The sequence below is a fragment of the Bufo gargarizans genome, chromosome 4, assembly GCF_014858855.1.
Source record: "Bufo gargarizans isolate SCDJY-AF-19 chromosome 4, ASM1485885v1, whole genome shotgun sequence".
Taxonomy (NCBI): Eukaryota; Metazoa; Chordata; class Amphibia; order Anura; family Bufonidae; genus Bufo; species Bufo gargarizans.
In genome coordinates this window covers 60,945,616-60,967,564 of record NC_058083.1, presented here as the reverse complement: position 1 = coordinate 60,967,564, position 21,949 = coordinate 60,945,616, and the positions used below count along the sequence as shown (strand labels likewise).

General features: G+C 41.1%; 1 protein-coding gene across 1 annotated transcript in view; it reads left to right on the top strand.

Moving 5' to 3' along the window:
- The first annotated feature begins 4,901 nt into the window (after positions 1 to 4,901).
- LOC122935204 (zinc finger protein 585A-like) overlaps positions 4,902 to 21,949 on the top strand; it is a 52,454-nt gene continuing 35,406 nt past the window's right edge. Inside the window, exons 1-2 of the mRNA XM_044290968.1 lie at positions 4,902 to 4,962; positions 10,827 to 12,228. Coding sequence (XP_044146903.1) covers positions 4,902 to 4,962; positions 10,827 to 12,228 — 1,463 coding nt within the window. The remainder of the gene's footprint in view (positions 4,963 to 10,826; positions 12,229 to 21,949) is intronic.

Here is a 21,949-nt window from a genome sequence, read left to right as displayed (position 1 = left end):
TGCATAAGCTACTAGCATCATCACTATTAAGGGTTAACTGTCCAGGTCTGATTTCTCTTATATTCTATACACATAATATATGGAATCCTAAATCAGCGCTAAGATTATTTTTTGACACATAACCCATAAGGCATAGGACTTTTGTGGTGCCATTTAGACTTTTTCCATACTCTCAAATGTATGTACAGATAAGAATATAATGGACTTGTACATTCACAGACATGTGTGTCCTCCTCTTGTTACTCCAATGGTTGATTGATTGTTAGTTAAAATAACACTCTTACTAACAAAATTTTACCATTAAATATTTCTTACCATGCCTTAGGAGTGTATACATTCCTAGTGAGAAATATATAAGATAACAGATGCATTTATGTCCTTCATAATATTCAACAATACAAAACAATATATGTCCTATGATTATCTTATACTAAACTTAATGTTCATTATACATATACATCACAGACTTTCTGCTTCATCAATATACATTAAACATAGGGATAATTAGTTCCCATACACATCTAGAGAATATCTTTATCTCAGTCATAAATCTATAAGGAGAAAAGAATGACCCTTCACAGACTGGTACATCTACATAGAAGAAATTTATATGAACTGTGTCCTCTCTCGGCCTACTTTAAAATACATACACAATGGTGAATATAACACAACATGTCGTATTATATATCAAATCCACTATAATTAGGATATTTAGATATAAATGTTATACACCTATGAAAAGGCACAACATTAACCACTTCAACCCCGCTAGCTGAAACCCCCTTCATGACCAGAGCACTTTTTACACTTCTGCACTACACTACTTTCACCGTTTATTGCTCGGTCATGCAACTTACCACCCAAATGAATTTTACCTCCTTTTCTTCTCACTAATAGAGCTTTCATTTGGTGGTATTTCATTGCTGCTGACATTTTAACTTTTTTTGTTATTAATCGAAATTTAACGTTTTTTTTGCAAAAAAATGACTTTTTTCACTTTCAGCTGTAAAATTTTGCAAAAAAAAACGACATCCATATATAAATTTTTCGCTAAATTTATTGTTCTACATGTCTTTGATAAAAAAAAAATGTTTGGGCAAAAAAAAAATGGTTTGGGTAAAAGTTATAGCGTTTACAAACTATGGTACAAAAATGTGAATTTCCGCTTTTTGAAGCAGCTCTGACTTTCTGAGCACCTGTCATGTTTCCTGAGGTTCTACAATGCCCAGACAGTAGAAAAACCCCACAAATGACCCCATTTCGGAAAGTAGACACCCTAAGGTATTCGCTGATGGGCATAGTGAGTTCATAGAACTTTTTATTTTTTGTCACAAGTTAGCGGAAAATGATGATTTTTTATTTTATTTATTTTTTTCTTACAAAGTCTCATATTCCAATAACTTGCGACCAAAAATAAAAAATTCTAGGAACTCGCCATGCCCCTCACGGAATACCTTGGGGTGTCTTCTTTCCAAAATGGGGTCACTTGTGGGGTAGTTATACTGCCCTGGCAATTTAGGCGCCCAAATGTGTGAGAAGAACTTTGCAATCAAAATGTGTAAAAAATGCCCTGCGAAATCCGAAAGGTGCTCTTTGGAATATGTGCCCCTTTGCCCACCTAGGCTGCAATAAAGTGTCACACATCTGGTATCGCCGTACTCAGGAGAAGTTGGGGAATGTGTTTTGGGGTGTCATTTTACATATACCCATGCTGGGTGAGAGAAATATCTTGGCAAAAGACAACTTTTCCAATTTTTTTTATACAAAGTTGGCATTTGACCAAGATATTTCTCTCACCCAGCATGGGTATATGTAAAATGACACCCCAAAACACATTCCCCAACTTCTCCTGAGTACGGCGATACCAGATGTGTGACACTTTTTTGCAGCCTAGATGGGCAAAGGGGCACACATTCCTTTTAGGAGGGCATTTTTAGACATTTGGATCCCAGACTTCTTCTCACGCTTTAGGGCCCCTAACATGCCAGGGCAGTATAAATACCCCACATGTGACCCAACTTTGGAAAGAAGACGCCCCAAGGTATTCAATGAGGGGCCTGGCAAGTTCATAGAATTTTTTTTTTGCATAAGTTAGCGGATATTGATTTTTTTTGTATTTTCTCACAAAGTCTCACTTTCCGCTAACTTGGGACAAAAATGTCAATCTTTCATGGACTCAATATGCCCCTCATTGAATACCTTGGGGTGTCTTCTTTCCGAAATGGGGTCACATGTGGGGTATTTATACTGCCCTGGCTTTTTAGGGGCCCTAAAGCGTGAGAACAAGTCTGGAATATAAATGTCTAAAAATGTTTACGCATTTGGATTCCGTGAGGGGTATGGCGAGTTCATGTGAGATTTTATTTTTTGACACAAGTTAGTGGAATATGAGACTTAGTAAGAAAAAACAAAAACAAACAAAAAATTTCCGCTAACTTGTGCCCAAAAAAATATCTGAATGAAGCCTTACAGGGGGTGATCAATGACAGGGGGGTGATCAGGGAGTCTATATGGGGTGATCACCCCCCTGTCATTGATCACCCCTCTGTGGCTCCATTCAGACGTCTGTATGATTTTTTTACGGATCTACGGATACATGGATCGGATCCGCAAAACACATGCGGACGTCTGAATGGAGCCTTACAGGGGGGGTGATCAATGACAGAGGGGTGATCACCCATATAGACTCCCTGATCACCCCCTGTAAGGCTCCATTCAGACGTCCGTATGATTTTTTACGGATCCACGGATACATGGATCGGATCCGCAAAACCCATGCGGACGTCTGAATGGAGCCTTACAGGGGGGTGATCAATGACAGGGGGGTGATCAGGGAGTCTATATGGGGTGATCGACCCCCTGTCATTGATCACCCCCCTGTAAGGCTCCATTCAGACGTCCGCATGCGTTTTGCGGATCCGATCCATGTATCGGTGGATCCGTAAAAATCATGCGGACGTCTGAATGGAGCCTTACAGGGGGGTGATCAATGACCGGGAAGTGATCAGGAAGTCTATATGCGTGATCACCCCCTTGTCATTGATCACCCCCCTGTAAGGCTCCATTCAGAGGTCCGCATGTGTTTTGCGGATCCGATCCATGTATCAGTGGATCCGTAAAAATCATGCGGACGTCTGAATGGAGCCTTACAGAGGGGTGATCAATGACAGGGAAGTGATCAGGAAGTCTATATGCGTGATCACCCACTTGTCATTGATCACCCCCCTGTAAGGCTCCATTCAGACGTCTGTATGCGTTTTGCGGATCCGATCCATGTATCCGTGGATCCGTAAAAATCATACGGACGTCTGAATGGATCCTTACAGGGGGGTAATCAATGACAGGGGGGTGATCAATGACAGGGGGGTGATTAGGGAGTCTATATGGGGTGATCAGTGGTTCATAAAGGGTTAATAAGTGACAGGGGGGGGTGTAGTGTGGTGTTTGGTGCTACTTTACACAGCTACCTGTGTCCTCTGGTGGTCGATCCTAACAAAAGGGACCACCAGAGGACCAGGTAGCAGGTATATTAGACGCTGTTATCAAAACAGCGTCTAATATACCTGTTAGGGGTTAAAAAAATCAGATCTCCAGCCTGCCAGCGAGCGATCGCTGCTGGCAGGCTGGAGATCCACTCGCTTACCTTCCGTTCCTGTGAGCGCGCGCACCTGTGTGCGCGCGTTCACAGGAAATCTCGCGAGATGACTCATATGTGCGTGACTGTGCGCAGGGCTGCCGCCTCCGGAACGCACATCTGCGTTAGGCGGTCCGGAGGCGGTTAAGACCCGCTGATACTTTTTTATATGCTACTTTAAAAAAACAACTAAAAATGGTGATTTGAATTACTTTTGTGTTTATTTTTTGCTGTAATGTTTAGTCCCCTAAGGACTTGTACGTGTGATATTATTGCTCATAGACTGTAATAGAATACTATTGCAGTCTATGGGATTTTTACTGGCTGTCTTTCAAGTCACAAGGCCCAAGGCTGTCATAGCAACATATTGGAGCCTCTCAATTTCTCACCTTAGTGTCTCCACAGATGGATCCAGGAGGAGAAATCCCCCCGAGAGATGTCCCCGTCCTATGTTTTCCCAGGACTGTCCAGAGGAGAAGCTCCCAGAGAACCATCAGGTAGATTTAGCTGAAGTCTCCTCAGAATCTGACCAGAAAGGGATTGAAACAAAGATCATTTTACATTTCTCTTCTTTAGGATGAAAATCTGATGGATATTAAGGCTGAGGTTAAAGATGAAGAAGAAGAAGAGGAGACGGATTTATGGGGCGATCAGCAGTGTAAGGAGGGGGGCTGTCATCTGGAAACTACTCTAGGTTTTTTTTTTATTTATTTATTTTTTCTCCACGCAGGGGGTAATGGGAGGGTGGGTGTTGGGAGGTGGTCGGGAATGGGGTGAAAGAAAGAAGGAGAATAGAAATGAGGGATGAACAGTAACCACCGTTTGTTGATAACTTTTTCATATGTATTGTTGGGATGGTGTTGTGTTACGGAGGTATTTGTTGTACGAAATGGAAATAGAAGGATTTAAATAAAAAAAAAAACAAATACAAAAAAAAAAAAAAAAAGGAAACTACTCTCATCATCGCGTGCAATCACTCTCTCTTGTCTCTGTGTTTTTCCTACAGATGGACTCATAGAAGGAAATCCCCCCGAGAGATGTCCCCGTCCTCTTTATTCCCAGGACCATCAGGTAGATGGAGCTGAGCCCTATACACATCTATATAGGGGGGTCCTGCAGTCATGGAGGGGTCATAGATTGTGGGGGTCTCTTATGTGGATCTGTTAGATTTCCCACCTGTCTGCTGTATTGTCCTGAATTGTTACAGATGACAAATCAGGGGGAAGATGTGACCGATATTAAAGTGGAGGATGAAGAAGAGCGGATGATGGGTGATCCCCCGTGTAAGAGTGAGGTGGAGGAGGACATTCCAGTCCATGTGACCACAGGTATGGAGTAATGAATGGAGGAAGGGAATTGGGAAGTTTCTTCAGGTGTTTTGCCAGACAAAACTTCAAGTTTGGATCCTCTTAGAGAGACTCTTTACTGCAGCTACACTTCAAATTAAGGTGAAAACTACAATTAAAATGAATTTTTATATTAATTTAATATATAAAACAGTAATAGTATACCCATATATGTACACAAAGAATAGAAAACTTACATCACTGATTGATTTAACATCATCGGACAGACACATAGTCTGTGAAGCCCTTTTCAGCAGAAGCAGTCGGTCTTGATGGAGAGCGCCGTTTTCTATAGATGGACTTTGACCAGTAGCTGAAAAGTTCCAGCTTTTTATATAGTTTAACCAGTGATCTTCACCTCCTAGTGGAATGTCGCCAGCTCCTGCAGTCTGTAAGTCACTGCATGTATGGTGTTTATCTGGTATTCCGGACCTTGGCGTGGCCACACTCAGATCGGCAATAAATCAGAATCCCGAGACACCCCTGGCAGACAATGGCTAAGTCTCTCAGGTCCGTGTTCATTTACAGGTCATAATGATTCTATCTAATAAATGGGACAACACCTTGCAGAAACATTTCATACAGGTCCTCAGTTCGTGAACAAACAATCAGACTTTATAAGGTGAGGCTCCAGTAAAGTAGCACTCCGGGCAGTGACCCCTGTGTTATGTGCAGGAGCGGAGGGAGTTGTGACTGCAGATAGAACTTAGTTACCGGCTGCTGCTCTTCTCCTGGACATCCTGCACGCCGCTTATACATTAGGGTTGGAGATACCTCTCCTACTGCTTGGTTTGTACTGGTGACATTAAGAGCTAACAGAATAATGAGCACTATTGTACTGTAGCGCTTTTCCCCATTGTGTTTTTTTATTGTCTTGCTGGTGGGTGGGTGTCTGCTCGTCTGCCCCTGGGGCGGAGAGGTGTCTGCCCCTGGGGCGGAGAGGTGTCTGCCCGTCTTCCCCTTGTGTGGAGAGGTTTCTGCTCTTGATCAGCCTCTACCTTTGACCATTACCTGTTCTGCTCAGTGATTCTGGAGCCATTCTGGGTTTCTTTCTAGGAATTTCAGCAAATGCGCGGATCAGACTGTAGGCATGGCAGCCATCTTTGATTGGTCTCTTGTAATTGTAGTTTATATCCGTGATTATGCCTGGATCATTCTATAGACATGGTGTCCATTGTTGTGTTCTCTGGTGTTGTAGATTTCCTGTACATGTGTTAGAGCTTGGCCCATACACAGTTCAGATGTTGAGGTGTTGACCATCATAGTCACTAGGGTTGCGGTGGTGTTGGCACAGGAGCCATCATCTGGTGTATATATGGGAGCACTGGCATCTTTGGTGGTAATCTGAGTTAGGCGCCATGAGTGTTCTGCATATTTTCTGGAGACAGTGATTTTCCTCTGGTTGCCATTTGATAGACCAGTATAATCTGTAGACTCTGTGCATGGACTGGAAGTGAGTGGGCCTTATCCTTGCAGCCATCCTGGTTCTGGGCTTATATTTGCCCAGTTTTGGGGGTTTCTTATTTACCTGGACTGCTATTATTCATCTAGATGTGCCTCTTCTGAGTACGAGTCAAAGCACAGTGGTCCAGTCATTATTTATTTATCGCTCTGATGTGTTATATATCGCTCACTAGGCAGAGCTCAGGGCTAGTGCTTTACCTACACCAGCTGATGATACTCGGTAGACGGTCCATTCTATCTTTCCATGGCTTGTTACAAGCAACACAGGGACAGATGTATTAGGGGATCAGGTCTATGTATGCGAGTCCCTGCCCCTAGTATAGCGCAGAGAGTAGCTTAGTTTGCCGTAGTTCACACATACACAGGTGTGTCACTACATTCAATGTTAGCAAACAATAGGCTATTAATCAATCCAATCTCTCTCCACATCCTAGACCTCCTGTTTGCCTGATTTTTATACCTACTACAGTTCTATACCCTTTTTTTTCCGTTTGGTTCTATTAAAACTTTATTGTTTTCATTTTTAAGGTTCTATTAGGCTGAGACGTATACACAGGGAAGCTTTCGGTTGGGGTAGTGGTGGAGACATAAGCAGGGCAGGCTGGATACTTGGCAGCATAAGGCAGACAGACTCGTTTACTTAAGCCCAAACAGAACTTGAACTGGAAGTGCAGGAACACAGGTAGGAAGGGTACACGACTGAGCAACAAAAGGAACTTATGCAGGATAAAAGCAGGAGCACTGGACTTCGACACACCTTTACTGGTCTCCAGAGAACCGAAATCTCGGGGTCACCATGTTGGGAGAGGGTGCCTTAAATAACCAGGGACATCAACCAAGGAATGGAAGGGAAGATTTCTTAAGAGTAAGTTTTTTCAAATTTTGCATAAAGTCGGTTCTGAAGCGCTCATGTCTTTGGGGTGACATGAAGAAGAAGAAGAAGAAACATGAAGGTGACAAAAGAATGTATGCCAATATATACGTACAGAAGGTCTCTGAAAATATAATTGAGGAATCTGTGAAATACGGCTGACACATTAGTTAAACCGAAGTGCATCTTTAAATATTCGTAGCAGCCATCTCGAGTACTGAAAACTGTTTTCCATTCGTCTCCTCGACGAACCCTGATCAAATTGTAAAAAAATAAAATAAAAATGGAGACAATCAAACAATTTAGATTGGAGGCAGCGGATATTTATGCATACGGAGCCATAGCAGCCCCAAATGGCTTGACAATTTCGAAGCATCCATAGAGATCTCTTTTCAGAGTGCAGTTAACCGTTTGCAGATCCCAGGTGATGAAAAGCATGGACTCGGAAGTCACCAGCAAGAGTCTTTTGAGATGTCAAACAGGTATGTAATAGTGTTCCACCACGTGCTATTGCAGAAAGATACCTGCTGAACCAGAATCGAGGAGGGCTGACCCGGTGAACAGAGTACCACCATAGGACAAAGTCACTGGCAAAGATGGTTGTGGCGAGGACTGATCTTCACCTAGGGGCACCTCTCCCAACTGGTCCTGGGCTCTGGAGTTTTCCTGCTTTTAGGGACAGATGCAGGCAAAGTGACCACTGCCACCACAGTACAGGCACAGTCTATTGGTAGGTCTGTGGTTAGATTTTTTGTCAGACAGCCTTACTCTGTCCACCTGCATGGGTTCGGGAACAGAAGCTGATGAAGGAGAAGATTATGGTTTTTAAATTTTGGTGCCAGTTGAAAGAATCTTCTCTTTTGACCCATCTGCTTGGCACATTCCAAGAATGACATGTCTTTCCAGGTGGACAGAATGATCAGGGCATCCAGAGAGGTAGGTTTGTCCTTACCAGCCAACTCGCTTTTTTTTTGTAATTGTATTTTTATATAAATATAAAAGAAAAATATTGTTTTTGCATTTACATGAAACATGGAGAGATCTGAGCAAGACAAGATATACAATTCACTTTGCTGGAATAACATACATAAAGCATCAAAGATCAAAATCAGTCCATATCTCTGAAATACAAATAAAGGCTAATTGATATCCAAACTTCATGTTGTGTTCAGTCATTAATAAAAGGATGAATGTCAACAGTATCACAACATAAAGAAGAAGGTCCTAAGAATATATCGATCAAAAATATCCCAATGAAATATATATGATCTTTATGGCATCTCAAAAAGACATAACTAATAATAAATAAAAAGACGTGGACGTAAGGTGGGGGTGTCCATTCTATATAAAGCCTGCCTCATAGTTGTCTGGTAATCCAATAAGTGTCCCATGCTTCCCAAATAGTTGGAAATAAATCCACCCTATCCTGTAATAAAGCTGTCATATACTCCATTGTTCTAACCTCTGACACCCTGGCGTAGAGATCAGAGATCTTCTGGGAGTCGGGGCGTTTCGAAAAACGAGCAATAAGCCGACTGGCCGCTGTCAGCACCTGTACTAGCAATTTATGTATCGTACAACGAGAAAAATGGTGGGACTAAAGATGTTTTGAGTGCCGCTGTGCACTCTAGTTCCTACTTGATTCAGCTCTGTATTTCTGTCTGCTATTTCTAAGGCTATTTTATTTTTATAAGTTATGGATTACCCCTTCTGTGTAACAATAGGGAGACAGTTAACCCATAAAAAAACAGACTGGGCAAAATGTCTGCTTTGAACATAGAAATAATTAGTCAGGGAGGGAAGATTGTATTTAGCCTGAAGAACAGAGAAGGATAATAAATCCCTTGAACAGGTGAACTATGTCCGCATAGTTAAAGACATTCTGTTGAAACCATGACCTTGTCACAGACGTGGTGATACTAGCTGGGAGCAGGGGATGGTGTAGGAAAGAAGCCATGCAGGAATGTCGGGAGGCCAGAGGGTATCTACCGCTGCAGACCCACCATATAGAAGGGAAAAATGCTAAGTACACTTACCGGTAATTTGATTTCCCCTCCCTGGCGCTTGTGGTTGATGACAATTGTTTCTGTCTTTGATAAAGAATTTTAAAAAATGGAAGAAAGCAGAAGTTATATGAATTGCATTTGTACGGCTCCTACTGATCTACTCTGGAATCAACACTGAAGGAGGAAGTGGGTGTTCCCTTTTTAATTGCTTTGAGGCTTCCTGTCTGTGGGGGGTGGATCCATTTCTCTTGGGTTTTTTGAAAATCTAATTACTGGTAGTTATCATTTTTTATTTTTATCCATTCCTTAGGTGATTATTAGTGTGCTTTGTGTCATTATGTTGCATAAGCCAGTGTCTGGTCAGCTTGAGCTTATGGACACTGTCCCTACCATCGCCTGTAAATTGTTCTCTCACATCTTAGAAACCATTGTTCCCTCGATGATCCCTAGGTGTCCAGGCCCTGAGGCAGTAAAATAGCCTCAAACCATGACACCCCTCCACCATGCTTCACAGTTGGGATGGGTGTTGGTGTGCAGTGTGCTTTATTCCTCCATAGTATAGTTAGTTGTGTTAGAGTGAACACTATGAATTCTTAGTGGAATGGACCCAACAAGGTTCTGGAACCTTTATTACAGATTCTGATTGATGACCTCATTCTGTCTATTCCACTTCATCCTTAATAAGTCCCTAAAAATGAGATCTGGTTCCTATGTGGCCATTGGGCTATACAGACCCCATGGCTTGTTATCTTGTTCCAGGTGGAGGACTGGTCACCACTCCTGACGTGTTCCCTTAAAATAATGATTCTGAAGCATCTTTTCATCAAGGAATATTGCTCATGCAGAAATATAATGGCACCTGACGAGTTAGGAAACCCTAAGATATATAGCGAATATTGTGTATGGGTATTATTAATCATAGTGGGACTCGTGCTCAATTCTTGCTGGGCATTGTACAATTGTCTTGGCAACTTCACCACCCTGTGTGCAGGAGAGTCTCTTCATGCCTAATGTCAGATCAAGTGGGACAGTAACTTTGGAAGGACACTATAAAGTGATGCCCAAGTTGCATTGATGGGCTGAATAAATTGGTAGAAGACAGTCCTGGTTACTAGACAATGTTTCGATGCTTATCAGATTTTTGAGTTGTATCAGGTCTGGGCTTATGTAATAAAAGTGATCACTGAGTGTAGAGCAGAGTCCTGGACACTATCATTGATACATGTTATAGAATGTAAACTATAAAGGAAGGACATCTTCCTGCAAATCTGGATCTGGCTAAAAGAAAACTATGGGGGTCATTTATCAAACTGGTGTAAAGTAGAACTGGCTTAGTTGCCCAAAGCAACCAATTAGAATTGTCCTTTTATTTTCCAGTTTGATAAATGACACATAAGAATTCACATAGGAGCGAAGCCATACTCCAGTGTGTTTGTAGAGTAATATGAATGGTATAAATATGTCTACTTTGTCTTTTCACAAATATCTCCTTTTAATTCTCACAGAAAATCTCAATAGGAACTCTGAAGAAAACTTCATGTTATCACAGAATGATAAAGTAGAAGATGAAGATCTCATGCAGCGCTTATCACGAGAGAACCTCATTACCAGAAATGTGCATCCTGGACTTCATAACACAGATCTGTCATATTTTCCAGTTAAGTGTGAGGAACCTTCTCCTGACCAATCACAGATTGGTGCCACAAGTACAGATCAGAAAGAGGAAACAAGTTTTCAGTGCTGGGAATGTGGAAAACAGTTTCCATACCGCTCAGGTCTTCTTATGCACAGAAGAATTCACATAGGAGCGAAGCCATACTCCTGTTCAGAATGTGGGAAACGTTTCGCAGACAAACCAACCCTTGTTGCCCATGAGAAAATTCACTCAAGTGAGAAGCCATATTCATGTTCAGAATGTGGGAAATGTTTTGCCAATCTATCAACTCTTGTTAGACATGAGATAACTCACACAGAAGAGAAGCCATATTCATGTTTAGAATGTGGGAAATGTTACACAGATAAATCACAACTTGTTAACCATGAGAGAGTTCACACAGGAGAGGGGCCGTATTCATGTTTATTATGTGGACAACGTTTTAGATATAAATCACAGCTTGATTATCATGAAAGAAGTCACACAGGAGAAAAGCCATACCCATGTTCTGAATGTGAGAAGTGTTTTCCTAATAAAGCACGACTTGCTAGACATAAGAGAGTTCACACAGGAGAGAGGCCGTATTCATGTTCAGAATGTGGGAAATGTTTTATGGAGAAATCGCATCTTCTTCAACATAATAGAACTCATACAGGAGAGAAGCCGTATTCATGTTCAGAATGTGGGAAATGCTTTACAATGAAATCAGCTCTTTCTGCACATGAGAAAATTCACACAGGAGAAAAGCCATACCCATGTCCTGAATGTGGAAAATGTTTTCGTGTTAAATCAAGACTTGCTAGCCATAAGAGAGTTCATACAGGAGAAAAGCCGTATTCATGTTCAGAATGTGGGAAATGTTTTCCACAAAAAGTACCTCTTGTTATACACCAGAGAATTCATACAGGTGAGAAGCCATATTCATGTTTAGAATGTGGGAAATCTTATGCAAATAAATCAAATCTTGTTACCCATGAGAAAACTCACACAGGAGAGAAGCCATATTCATGTTTAGAATGTGGGAAAAGTTACACATATAAATCAGATCTTATTGTACATGAGCGAATTCACCCAGAAGAGAAGCCATATTCATGTTTAGAATGTGGGAAAAGTTACACATATAAATCACTACTTCTTAACCATGAGAGAGTTCACACAGGAGAGAGGCCGTATTCATGTACATTATGTGGGAAATGTTTTAGATATAGATCAAATCTTAGTTATCACGAGAGAACAGGTCACACAGAAGAAAAGTAATACCCCTATTCTGAATATGAGAAATGTTTTCCTGTGTGAGAGTTAGTATTTTAAATAAAATTTATAAACAGAAACGTCTAACGGAAAGCAACTAAAGCAACATTTTTTTTTTTATCGGATCCGTTTGGGATTTGTGCTTTAACCCCTTAAGGACATAGGGCGTACCGGTACGCCCTATTTCCCGAGTCCTTAAGGACCAAGGGCGTACCGGTACGTCCTAACTTAAAATCTTAATTCCGGCGCCGCTGGGGTTAATCGGAACGGGATTTCGGCTGAAATCATTCAGCCGGCATCCCGTAACAACGCAGGGGGGGGTCATTTGACCCCCCCGTATCGGCGATCGCAGAAAACCGCAGGTCAATTCAGACCTGCGGTTTGCTGCGCTTTTTGCCGTTTCTGATGGGACCGCGGGGATCAGAAACTTCAGAGTGGCCGAAATCAATATTGTTAACCCCCCCCTGCACCCCTGCACGATTTGATGGCGGCGGGTGGTGCAGGGGGGGTGTCGCATGCAGTGGGGGCGTTGCGGGAGGCGGGCGGTGCGGCAGGCGGGATCGCGATCCCCCGCCCGCCTCCCATTGCATAATCGTTGGTGTACAGTGGGTATACCAGGGTGCCAGCACATTGCTGGCACCCTGGTATAAACGGCTGACATCGTTGATGCGATGTCAGCCGTTTAACCCTTTCCATACAGCGGTCCGTACGGACCGCTGTATGGAAAAGGTTAACAGTAAGAGGGAGCTCCCTCCCTCTCCGATCGGGGGGCTGCTGTGCCTTTGCAGCCCCCCGATGGGAGAAGGAGAGAGCCCCCAGACAGCCCCCCCAGAACCCCGTCCTTACCCTTCCCCGTCTGCGAAGTTCTGACCATAACTGAGCAGACGGGGAAGGTTCCCATGGCAACAGGACGCCTGATCAGGCGTCCTGCTGTCCATGGTGCTGAACAGATCTGTGCTGAAAGCATAGACCTGTTCAGTGTAAGTAAAATACAGTGCAGAAACCTATATAGGTTCTGTTCTGTATTTTACAGACATCAGACCCACTGGATCTTCAAGAACCAAGTGGGTCTGGGTCAAAAAAATCAAATAAAAAGTGAAAAAAGTTAAGATAAAAAAAAACAACATTTATCACTGAATAAAAATTAAAAAAATAAAATACACTACACATATTAGGTATCGCCGCGTCCGTAACGACCTGATCTATAAAATGGTCATGTTACTTTCCCCGCACAGTGAACGCCATAAAAATAAAAAAATAAAAACTATGAGAAAATTGAAATTTTGCCCACCTTACTTCCCAAAAAAGGTAATAAAAGTGATCAAAAAAGTCGCATGTACGCCAAAATAGTACCAATCAAACCGTCATCTCATCCCGCAAAAAATGAGACCCTACTCAAGATAATCGCCCAAAAACTGAAAAAACTATGGCTCTTAGACTATGGAAACACTAAAACATGATTTTTTTTGGTTTCAAAAATAAAATCATTGTGTAAAATGTACATAAATAAAAATAAAGTATACATATTAGGTATCGCCGCGTCCGTATCGACCGGCTCTATATAAATATCACATGACCTAACCCCTCAGGTGACCACCGTAAAAAAAAAAAAAAAAAAACTGTGTAAAAAAAGCAATTTTTTGCCATCTTACGTCACAAAAAGTGTAATAGCAAGCGATCAAAAAGTCATATGCACCCCAAAATAGTGCCAATCAAACTGTCATCTCACCCCGCAAAAAATTAGACCCTACTCAAGATAATCACCCAAAAACTGAAAAAACTATGGCTCTTAGACTATGGAGACACTAAACAATTTTTTGGTTTTCAAAATGAAGTTATTGTATAAAACTTACATAAATAAAAAAAATTGTATACATATTAGGTATCGCCGCGTCCGTGACAACCTGCTCTATAAAATTACCACGTGATCTAACCTGTCAGATGAATGTTGTAAATAACAAAAAAAAAAACATGCCAAAAAAGCTATTTCTTGTTACCTTGCCGCACAAAAAGTGTAATATAGAGCAACCAAAAATCATATGTACCCTAAACTAGTACCAACAATACTGCCACCCTATTCCGTACTTTCTAAAATGGGGTCACTTTTTTTGGAGTTTCTACTCTAGGGGTGCATCAGGGGGGCTTCAAATGGGACATGGTGTCAAAAAACCAGTCCAGCAAAATCTGCCTTCCAAAAACCGTATGGCATTCCTTTTCTTCTGCACCCTGCCGTGTGCCCGTACAGTAGTTTAGGACCACATATGGGGTGTTTCTGTAAACTACAGAATCAGGGCCATAAATAATGAGTTTTGTTTGGCTGTTAACCCTTGCTTTGTTACAGGAAAAAAAATATTAAAATGGAAAATCTGCCAAAAAAGTGAAATTTTGAAATTGTATCTCTATTTTCCATTGAATCTTGTGCAACACCTAAAGGGTTAACAAAGTTTGTAAAATCAGTTTTGAATACCTTGAGGGGTGTAGTTTCTTAGATGGGGTCACTTTTATGGAGTTTCTACTCTAGGGGGGCATCAGGGGGGCTCCAAATGGGACATGGTGTCAAAAAACCAGTCCAGCAAAATCTGCCTTCCAAAAACCGTATGGCATTCCTTTCCTTCTGCGCCCTGCCGTGTGCCCGTACAGTAGTTTACGACCACATATGGGGTGTTTCTGTAAACTACAGAATCAGGGCCATAAATAATGAGTTTTGTTTGGCTGTTAACCCTTGCTTTGTTACTGGAAAAAAAATATTAAAATGGAAAATCTGCCAAAAAAGTGAAATTTTGAAATTATATCTCTATTTTCCATTGAATCTTGTGCAACACCTAAAGGGTTAACAAAGTTTGTAAAATCAGTTTTGAATACCTTGAGGGGTGTAGTTTCTTAGATGGGGTCACTTTTATGGAGTTTCTACTCTAGGGGTGCATCAGGGGGCTTCAAATGGGACATGGTGTCAAAAAAACTGTCCAGCAAAATCTGGCTTCCAAAAACCATACGGCGCACCTTTCACTCTACGCCCCGCTGTGTGGCCGTACAGTAGTTTATGGCCACATATGGGGTGTTTCTGTAAACAGCAGAGTCAGGGCAATAAAGATACAGTCTTGTTTGGCTGTTAACCCTTGCTTTGTTAGTGGAAAAAATGGGTTAAAATGGAAAATTAGGCAAAAAAATGAAATTCTCAAATTTCATCCCCATTTGCCAATAACTCTTGTGCAACACCTAAAGGGTTAACGGAGTTTGTAAAATCAGTTTTGAATACCTTGAGGGGTGTAGTTTATAGAATGGGGTCATTTTTGGGTGGTTTCTATTATGTAAGCCTCGCAAAGTGACTTCAGAGCTGTAGTGGTCCCTAAAAATTGGGTTTTTGTAAATTTCTGAAAAATTTCAAGATTTGCTTCTAAACTTCTAAGCCTTGTAACATCCCCAAAAAATAAAATATCATTCCCAAAATAATTCAAACATGAAGTAGACATATGGGGAATGTTAAGTCATCACAATTTTTTGGGGTATTACTATGTATTACAGAAGTAGAGAAACTGAAACTTTGAAATTTGCTAATTTTTCCAAATTTTTGGTAAATTAGGTATTTTATTATGCAAAAAAATTAATTTTTTTGACTTTTTTTTACTAGTATCATGAAGTACAATATGTGACGAAAAAACAATCTCAGAATGGCCTGGATAAGTCAAAGCGTTTTAAAGTTATCACCACTTAAAGTGACACTGGTCAGATTTGCAAAAAATGGCCTGGTCCTTAAGGTGAAAATGAGCCCGGTCCTTAAGGGGTTAATAACGGATCCGTTCGTTTCCGCTAAGGGATCCATTTCATCATAATTTACCATGATTTGTAATTGGTGTTGGTTTTGTGGTGTCCCAGGTATATAATATCTTGCATTTCACCTTTAGGATTTGTGAGCTGTGTGGTAGATGTGTGTTTTATTGTCTAAAGCCATGTTGCCAGCTCACCTTCTGTTTAATTTGAATTATGGGATTCTGCGGCGCCGATTGAGTCGAAGACGTCGTCCTATGCATATTCATATTTTAGAATGTGGGAAATGTTTTGCTGTTAAAGTAAGTCTTTCTACACATCAGAAAACTGGGAAATGTGTTCCTACCAATCACAACTTTAGTCGTATCAGAGTTTACACAGGAGAAAAGCCGTAATCATGTTCAGAATGTGGGAAATGTTTCTTAAAAAGGGCAAATTGGGTTATACATGAGAAAAATCACCAAGGAGAGGGTTATTTATGTCCAGAATGTGGGAAATATTGTTTAATTAAATCAAATCTTGCACAGGAGAGTTCACACAGGAGAGAATTGAACATTTCTACAGCCAGTCGTATGCATCATCAGAAAAGTTACTGTAGAGAAGCCATTTTGATGTTCTTCATCTAGAAAATGTTTTACCCAGAAATCAAATTTAGTAAAATTCACACTGAGAACATATTGTATTCATGGAATGTGGGAAATGTAATAAAAGCAAGAAATATGTTTAACCCATATTGACAGTATGTGATTTATTTATTTTTTAAAGGGAATCTGTCACCACATAAGTGCAGTGTAGTCGCAGGCGCCATGTTATAGAGCAGGAAGAGCTGAGCATAATGATTTTATAATTTTGTGGGAAAGATCCAGTAAATCTTTTATTTCATTGATGTACATTCCTATCAGTGATTGAAAACCTTCCCTCCATGACTGTGTATATCGAGATAGCTGGGTCATTCCATGTCAAGTGGACTAACCTAGAAATCCGACCCTCTCCAAATTGAATAAAATTTTGCACAGATGTTCCCTAGGGTCCTAAATGAAATCTTACAATTTTTTTCATCTGGACCTCTGTTGGTTCCAGAGTTTCAGGCAGCTGGTGATGGACCAGCTGTAATGCGCTGCTTGCTGCGTAACCCAAAGTGGCAACTTTGTCAAGGCACAGTATCTTAAAGAGTTAAGCTAGGAGGCTGAAATTTTGCAGGTTAGTAAAACTACTTAGTCTAAGTCTCTTGCCTTAAGAAGGCTTGACTCAATTTTTACATGCCATCAAAATATGTCACAAAATTGACAAATGACCGTTAAGGGCCTACTTTGACTGCCCACTGCTCCTGACATGTATGTCTGATCAGGCTGTAATTTTGCCAGAAGTTATGGCCCATTCGATATATCTTAAGGTCACATACACAAGCTTTCTAACCAACTTGAAGACCAGATCTGATTAGATAGAATTTTTGCTACTATTGGGGTGGAAATATCTAAAATGTGTAATTTTCAATATTTTTTTTATTATTTTTATTAACTACCTTAAGGACTCAGCCCTATTTAACCTTAAGGACTTGGCCATTTTTTGAAAATCTGATCAGTGTCACTTTATGTGGTGATAACTTTAAAACGCTTTTACTTATCCAGGCCATTCTGAGATTGTTTTTTCGTCACATATTGTACTTCATAACACTGGTAAAATGGAGTCCAAAAAATTTATTTTTATTTATAAAAAAAATAAAGAATTTACCAAAATTTTTGAAAAATTAGCAAATTTTCAAGTTTCAATTTCTCTACTTCTATAATACATAGTAATACCTAAAAATAATTGCTATTAGTTTACATTCCCCATATGTCTACTTCATGTTTGGATCATTTTGGGAATGCAATTTTATTTTTTGGGGACGTTTTAAGGCCTAGAAGTTTAGATGCAAATCTTGAAAAGTTTCTGAAATTTTCATAAACCCACTTTTTAGGGACCAGTTCAGGGTCTGAAGTCACTTTGTGAGGCTTACATAATAGAAACCACCCAAAAGTTACCCCATTCTAGAAACTACACCCCTCAAACGTTGTTAACCCTTTAGGTGTTCCACAAGAGTTAATGGAAAATGGTGATCAAATTTCAGAATTTAGATTTTTGGGCAAATTTTCCATTTTAATAAATTTTTTCCAGTAACAAAGCAAGGGTTAACAGCCAAAGAAAATGCTATATTTATTGCCTCGATTCTGTAGTTTGCAGAAACACCCCATATGTGGCCGTAAACTACTGTACTGGCACACAGTAGGGCGTAGAGGGAAAGGTGCGCCGTATGGTTTTTGGAAGGCAGATTGTGCTGGACTGGTTTATTTACACCATGTCCCAATTGAAGCCCCCCTGATGCACCCCATATGTGGTCGTAAACTGCTGTATGGGCACACGGCAGGGCGCAGAAGGAAAGGAATGCCATACGGTTTTTGGAAGGCAGATTTTGCTGGACTGGTTTATTTTACACCAAGTCCCATTTCAAGCCCCCCGATGCACCCCTAGAGTAGAACCTCCAAAAAATGACCCCATTTAAGAAACTACGGGATAGGGTGGCAGTTTTGTTGGTACTAGTTTAGGGTACATATGATTTTGGTTGCTGTATATATCACACTTTTTGTGAGGCAAGGTAACAAGAAATAGCTTTTTTGGCACCGTTTTTATTTATTTTTTGTTATTTACAACATTCATCTGACAGGTTAGATCATGTGGTATTTTTATAGAGCAGGTTGTCACGGACGCGGCGATACCTAATATGTATCCAATGTATTTATTTATGTAAGTTTTACACAATGATTTCATTTTTTTTTTAAACAAAAAAAATCATGTTTTAGTGTCTCCATAGTCTGAGAGCCATAGTTTTTTCAGTTTTTAGGCGATTATCTTAGGTAGGGTCTCATTTTTTGTGGGATGAGATGACGGTTTGATTGGCACTATTTTGGGGTGCATATGACTTTTTGATCACTTGCTATTACACTTTTTGTGACGTAAGATGACAAAAAATAGCTTTTTTTACACCGTTTTTATTTTTTTTACGGTGGGCACATAAGGGGTTAGGTCATGTGATATTTTTATAGAGCCCGTCGATACGGACACGGCGATACCTAATATGTATACTTCTTTTTTTTTATTAATGTAAGTTTTACACAATGATTAAATTTTTGAAACAAAAAAAAAAAATCATGTTTTAGTGTTTCCATAGTCTAAGAGCCATAGTTTTTTCAGTTATTGGGCGATTATCTTGGGTAGGGTATGATTTTTGCGGGATGAGATGACTGATTGGTACTATTTTGGCGTACATGCGACTTTTTTTTTATCACTTTTATTGCCTTTTTTGGGAAGTAAGGTGGGCAAAATTTCAATTTCCTCTTTTATTTTTTTATTTTTATGGCGTTCACCATGCGGGGAAAGTAACATGACAATTTTATAGATCAGGTTGTTACGGACGCAGCGATACCTAATATGTGTAGAGTATTTTATTAATTTTTATTCAGTGATAAATGTTTTTTTTTAATCTTTTACTTTTTTCACTTTTTTCACTTTTTTTTTTTAAACCCAGCCCCACTTGGTTCTTGAAGAGCCAGTGGGTCTGATGTCTATATAATACAGTACAGTTTACTATATAGTGTATTTTACTTAAACTTTGTATGAACAGATCTATGCCTTTAGCACAGATCTGTTCAGCACCATGGACAGCAGGATGCCTGAGAAAACGTCCTGTTGCCATGGGAACCTTCCCCATCTGCCACAACTGAGCAGATGGGGAAGGGGAAGGAGGGGGGCTCCCTCCCTCTGTGACCCCATCCTGTCTGGGGGCTGCAAAGGCACAGATTAGATTCAGCCAGAGCAATATGATCCGGGTCATCATATATCTGCCCCAGGGCTACATAAAATTCATCCACTGATTGGAGGGGCCGTGCCCCCAACGGCAGCGAAAAGGCCAAGACTGAGCGTTATCCCTGAGCAGTGAGATGATGATCCCCACCCTCTGCTCCTCATCACCAGAGGAATGGGGAAGTAGGCAAAAATTGAGTTTGCAAGCCTCTCTAAAGCGAACAAAATTCTCACTACCCCCGGAGAACGTATCTGGGATCGAGATCTTAGGCTCAGAACAAACTCCATGAACGCCAGCAGAACCGGTCACCTGAAACTGAGACACAGTTTTACGGCGATCTGCTACCTCCAGCGAAAGACCTTGCATGCGGTCAATCAAGGCTGAAATCTGATCCATGCTTAAGACTGTTATGGCGGTTTATAATGTCACGGATGAAGTTAGCAGATAGCTGGAACTTATGAATAAATGAGCAACTGGCTTGATCCCAAACTAAGGAGCTTATAGGTGAGCCCTATAAAACCCTAAGAGCTCTCCCTGACTGCTATGCACATGCAAGGGTCTGTATGGTAGACTATTGCATGCCCGCGTACATAATACTGTGTGACACCTGAAAACCCTAGAATAGTGAGGGGACATGACCGCCGGCTCCCTGCACTTAATACAGACGGAGTCAGAGTCACCTAGAATCAAGCCAGCAAGAAATAAAGTAAATTACTTATCTGAACAAACAGCAGAAGCAGCCTCCAGAAGTGAACACCTCATCCAGGAGGTAGTATAAACCGCAAGGTGAGGCAGTATGGGAGGGATTATAAAGGAAGACGATTAGTCGAAATAAGTGACACCTGGCAGAAGGAAAGGAGATGAGAAAGTGAAACCAAAACAAAGAACATCATACAAGAGGTAGAGAAGAACGTCTGTCAGACCTTCTCACAGAACTAGCGGTGACAGATTTATTGGTGCATATAAGATCACTGCCATTGTTAAACCTGTAGCCTTTCGTCTTGAACTTTCTCAGGCTTTGAAAATTCATAATGTATTTCATAAATCGTTGTTGAAGAAATGTGTCGAACCTGTTGAGCTGTCCTCCTTGCCTCCCCCTCCTGTCATGGTGGACGGTAATTTAGAATTTAAAATCAGCAGGATTGTGGACTCCTGAGTTCTCTGTAGATTCCTTCAATATCTCGTCCACTAGAAGGGTTACGGACCATAGATGTGGGTTCCAGCGGCCGATGTTAATGCGAATTGTTTGGTGAAGGCCTTTCACAGAGCTCATCTTGATAAGGCTGGTCCTGAGTGCCCGGAGGTCACCCGTAGAAGGGGGGTACTGTCACGGTCCCTCAGGTGACTGGTGTCAGGAGATCAGAGAGACTGACTGAGCGTGAAGGAATCTAACAGCCTCCTTGATGTCTCTTTATTCAGTGTTGATAGGTTAATGACCACTTCCCTTTTCTCAGCTGTTGCTCAGTGGTCATCACTTCTACCCTTTATAGTCTGACCCTACCCTTCTGACTATGCGGTAGATAGCTTCATTTGGGTTTGAATGAGCTGGTGTGAGGTCATCTCTACAGAAGTTAAGTTTTGCGTTTGTTTGTATTTGTATATTTCCTATTGTATCTGGGCCCGAGACAGAGACTTCCATTCGTCCATCTGGAGAGGAATGGGTTGTCTCTGGTCCTTAACTTATTCCAGGGCCTTATAGGGAAATCAGGGCCTAGGTATCCTGCATATGAATATTCCTAACTTCAAGGTCTATTCATATTGATAGGTAGTCAGGGCCCGGATTAGGGTTGTCTAGGAGGTGACCTGTTTCTTCCCTAGTTTCCAGGCCCAGTTACTGTTCCTCTTCCCTCCTGTGTTCAGTGTGGAGTTTCCCCCTCCCCCACACTGATTGTGACACAATCATAGTCCATACGTCTCTCACAGGGAGCGTGATTCCTGAAAGGGATTTGCTCATGTGAAAGAGCCCTAAAACTAGTTGAATGGAAAACCCTGAATGTAATAACAACCAACCACACGGCACCTTCTGCAATCCTCCCGTCCCTTTGCCAGATCCCGCGCCTGCGCACTAGGCTCGGCCAATCTGCAGGTCATATTAGGGTTGAGCGAAGTGCGCATCATGC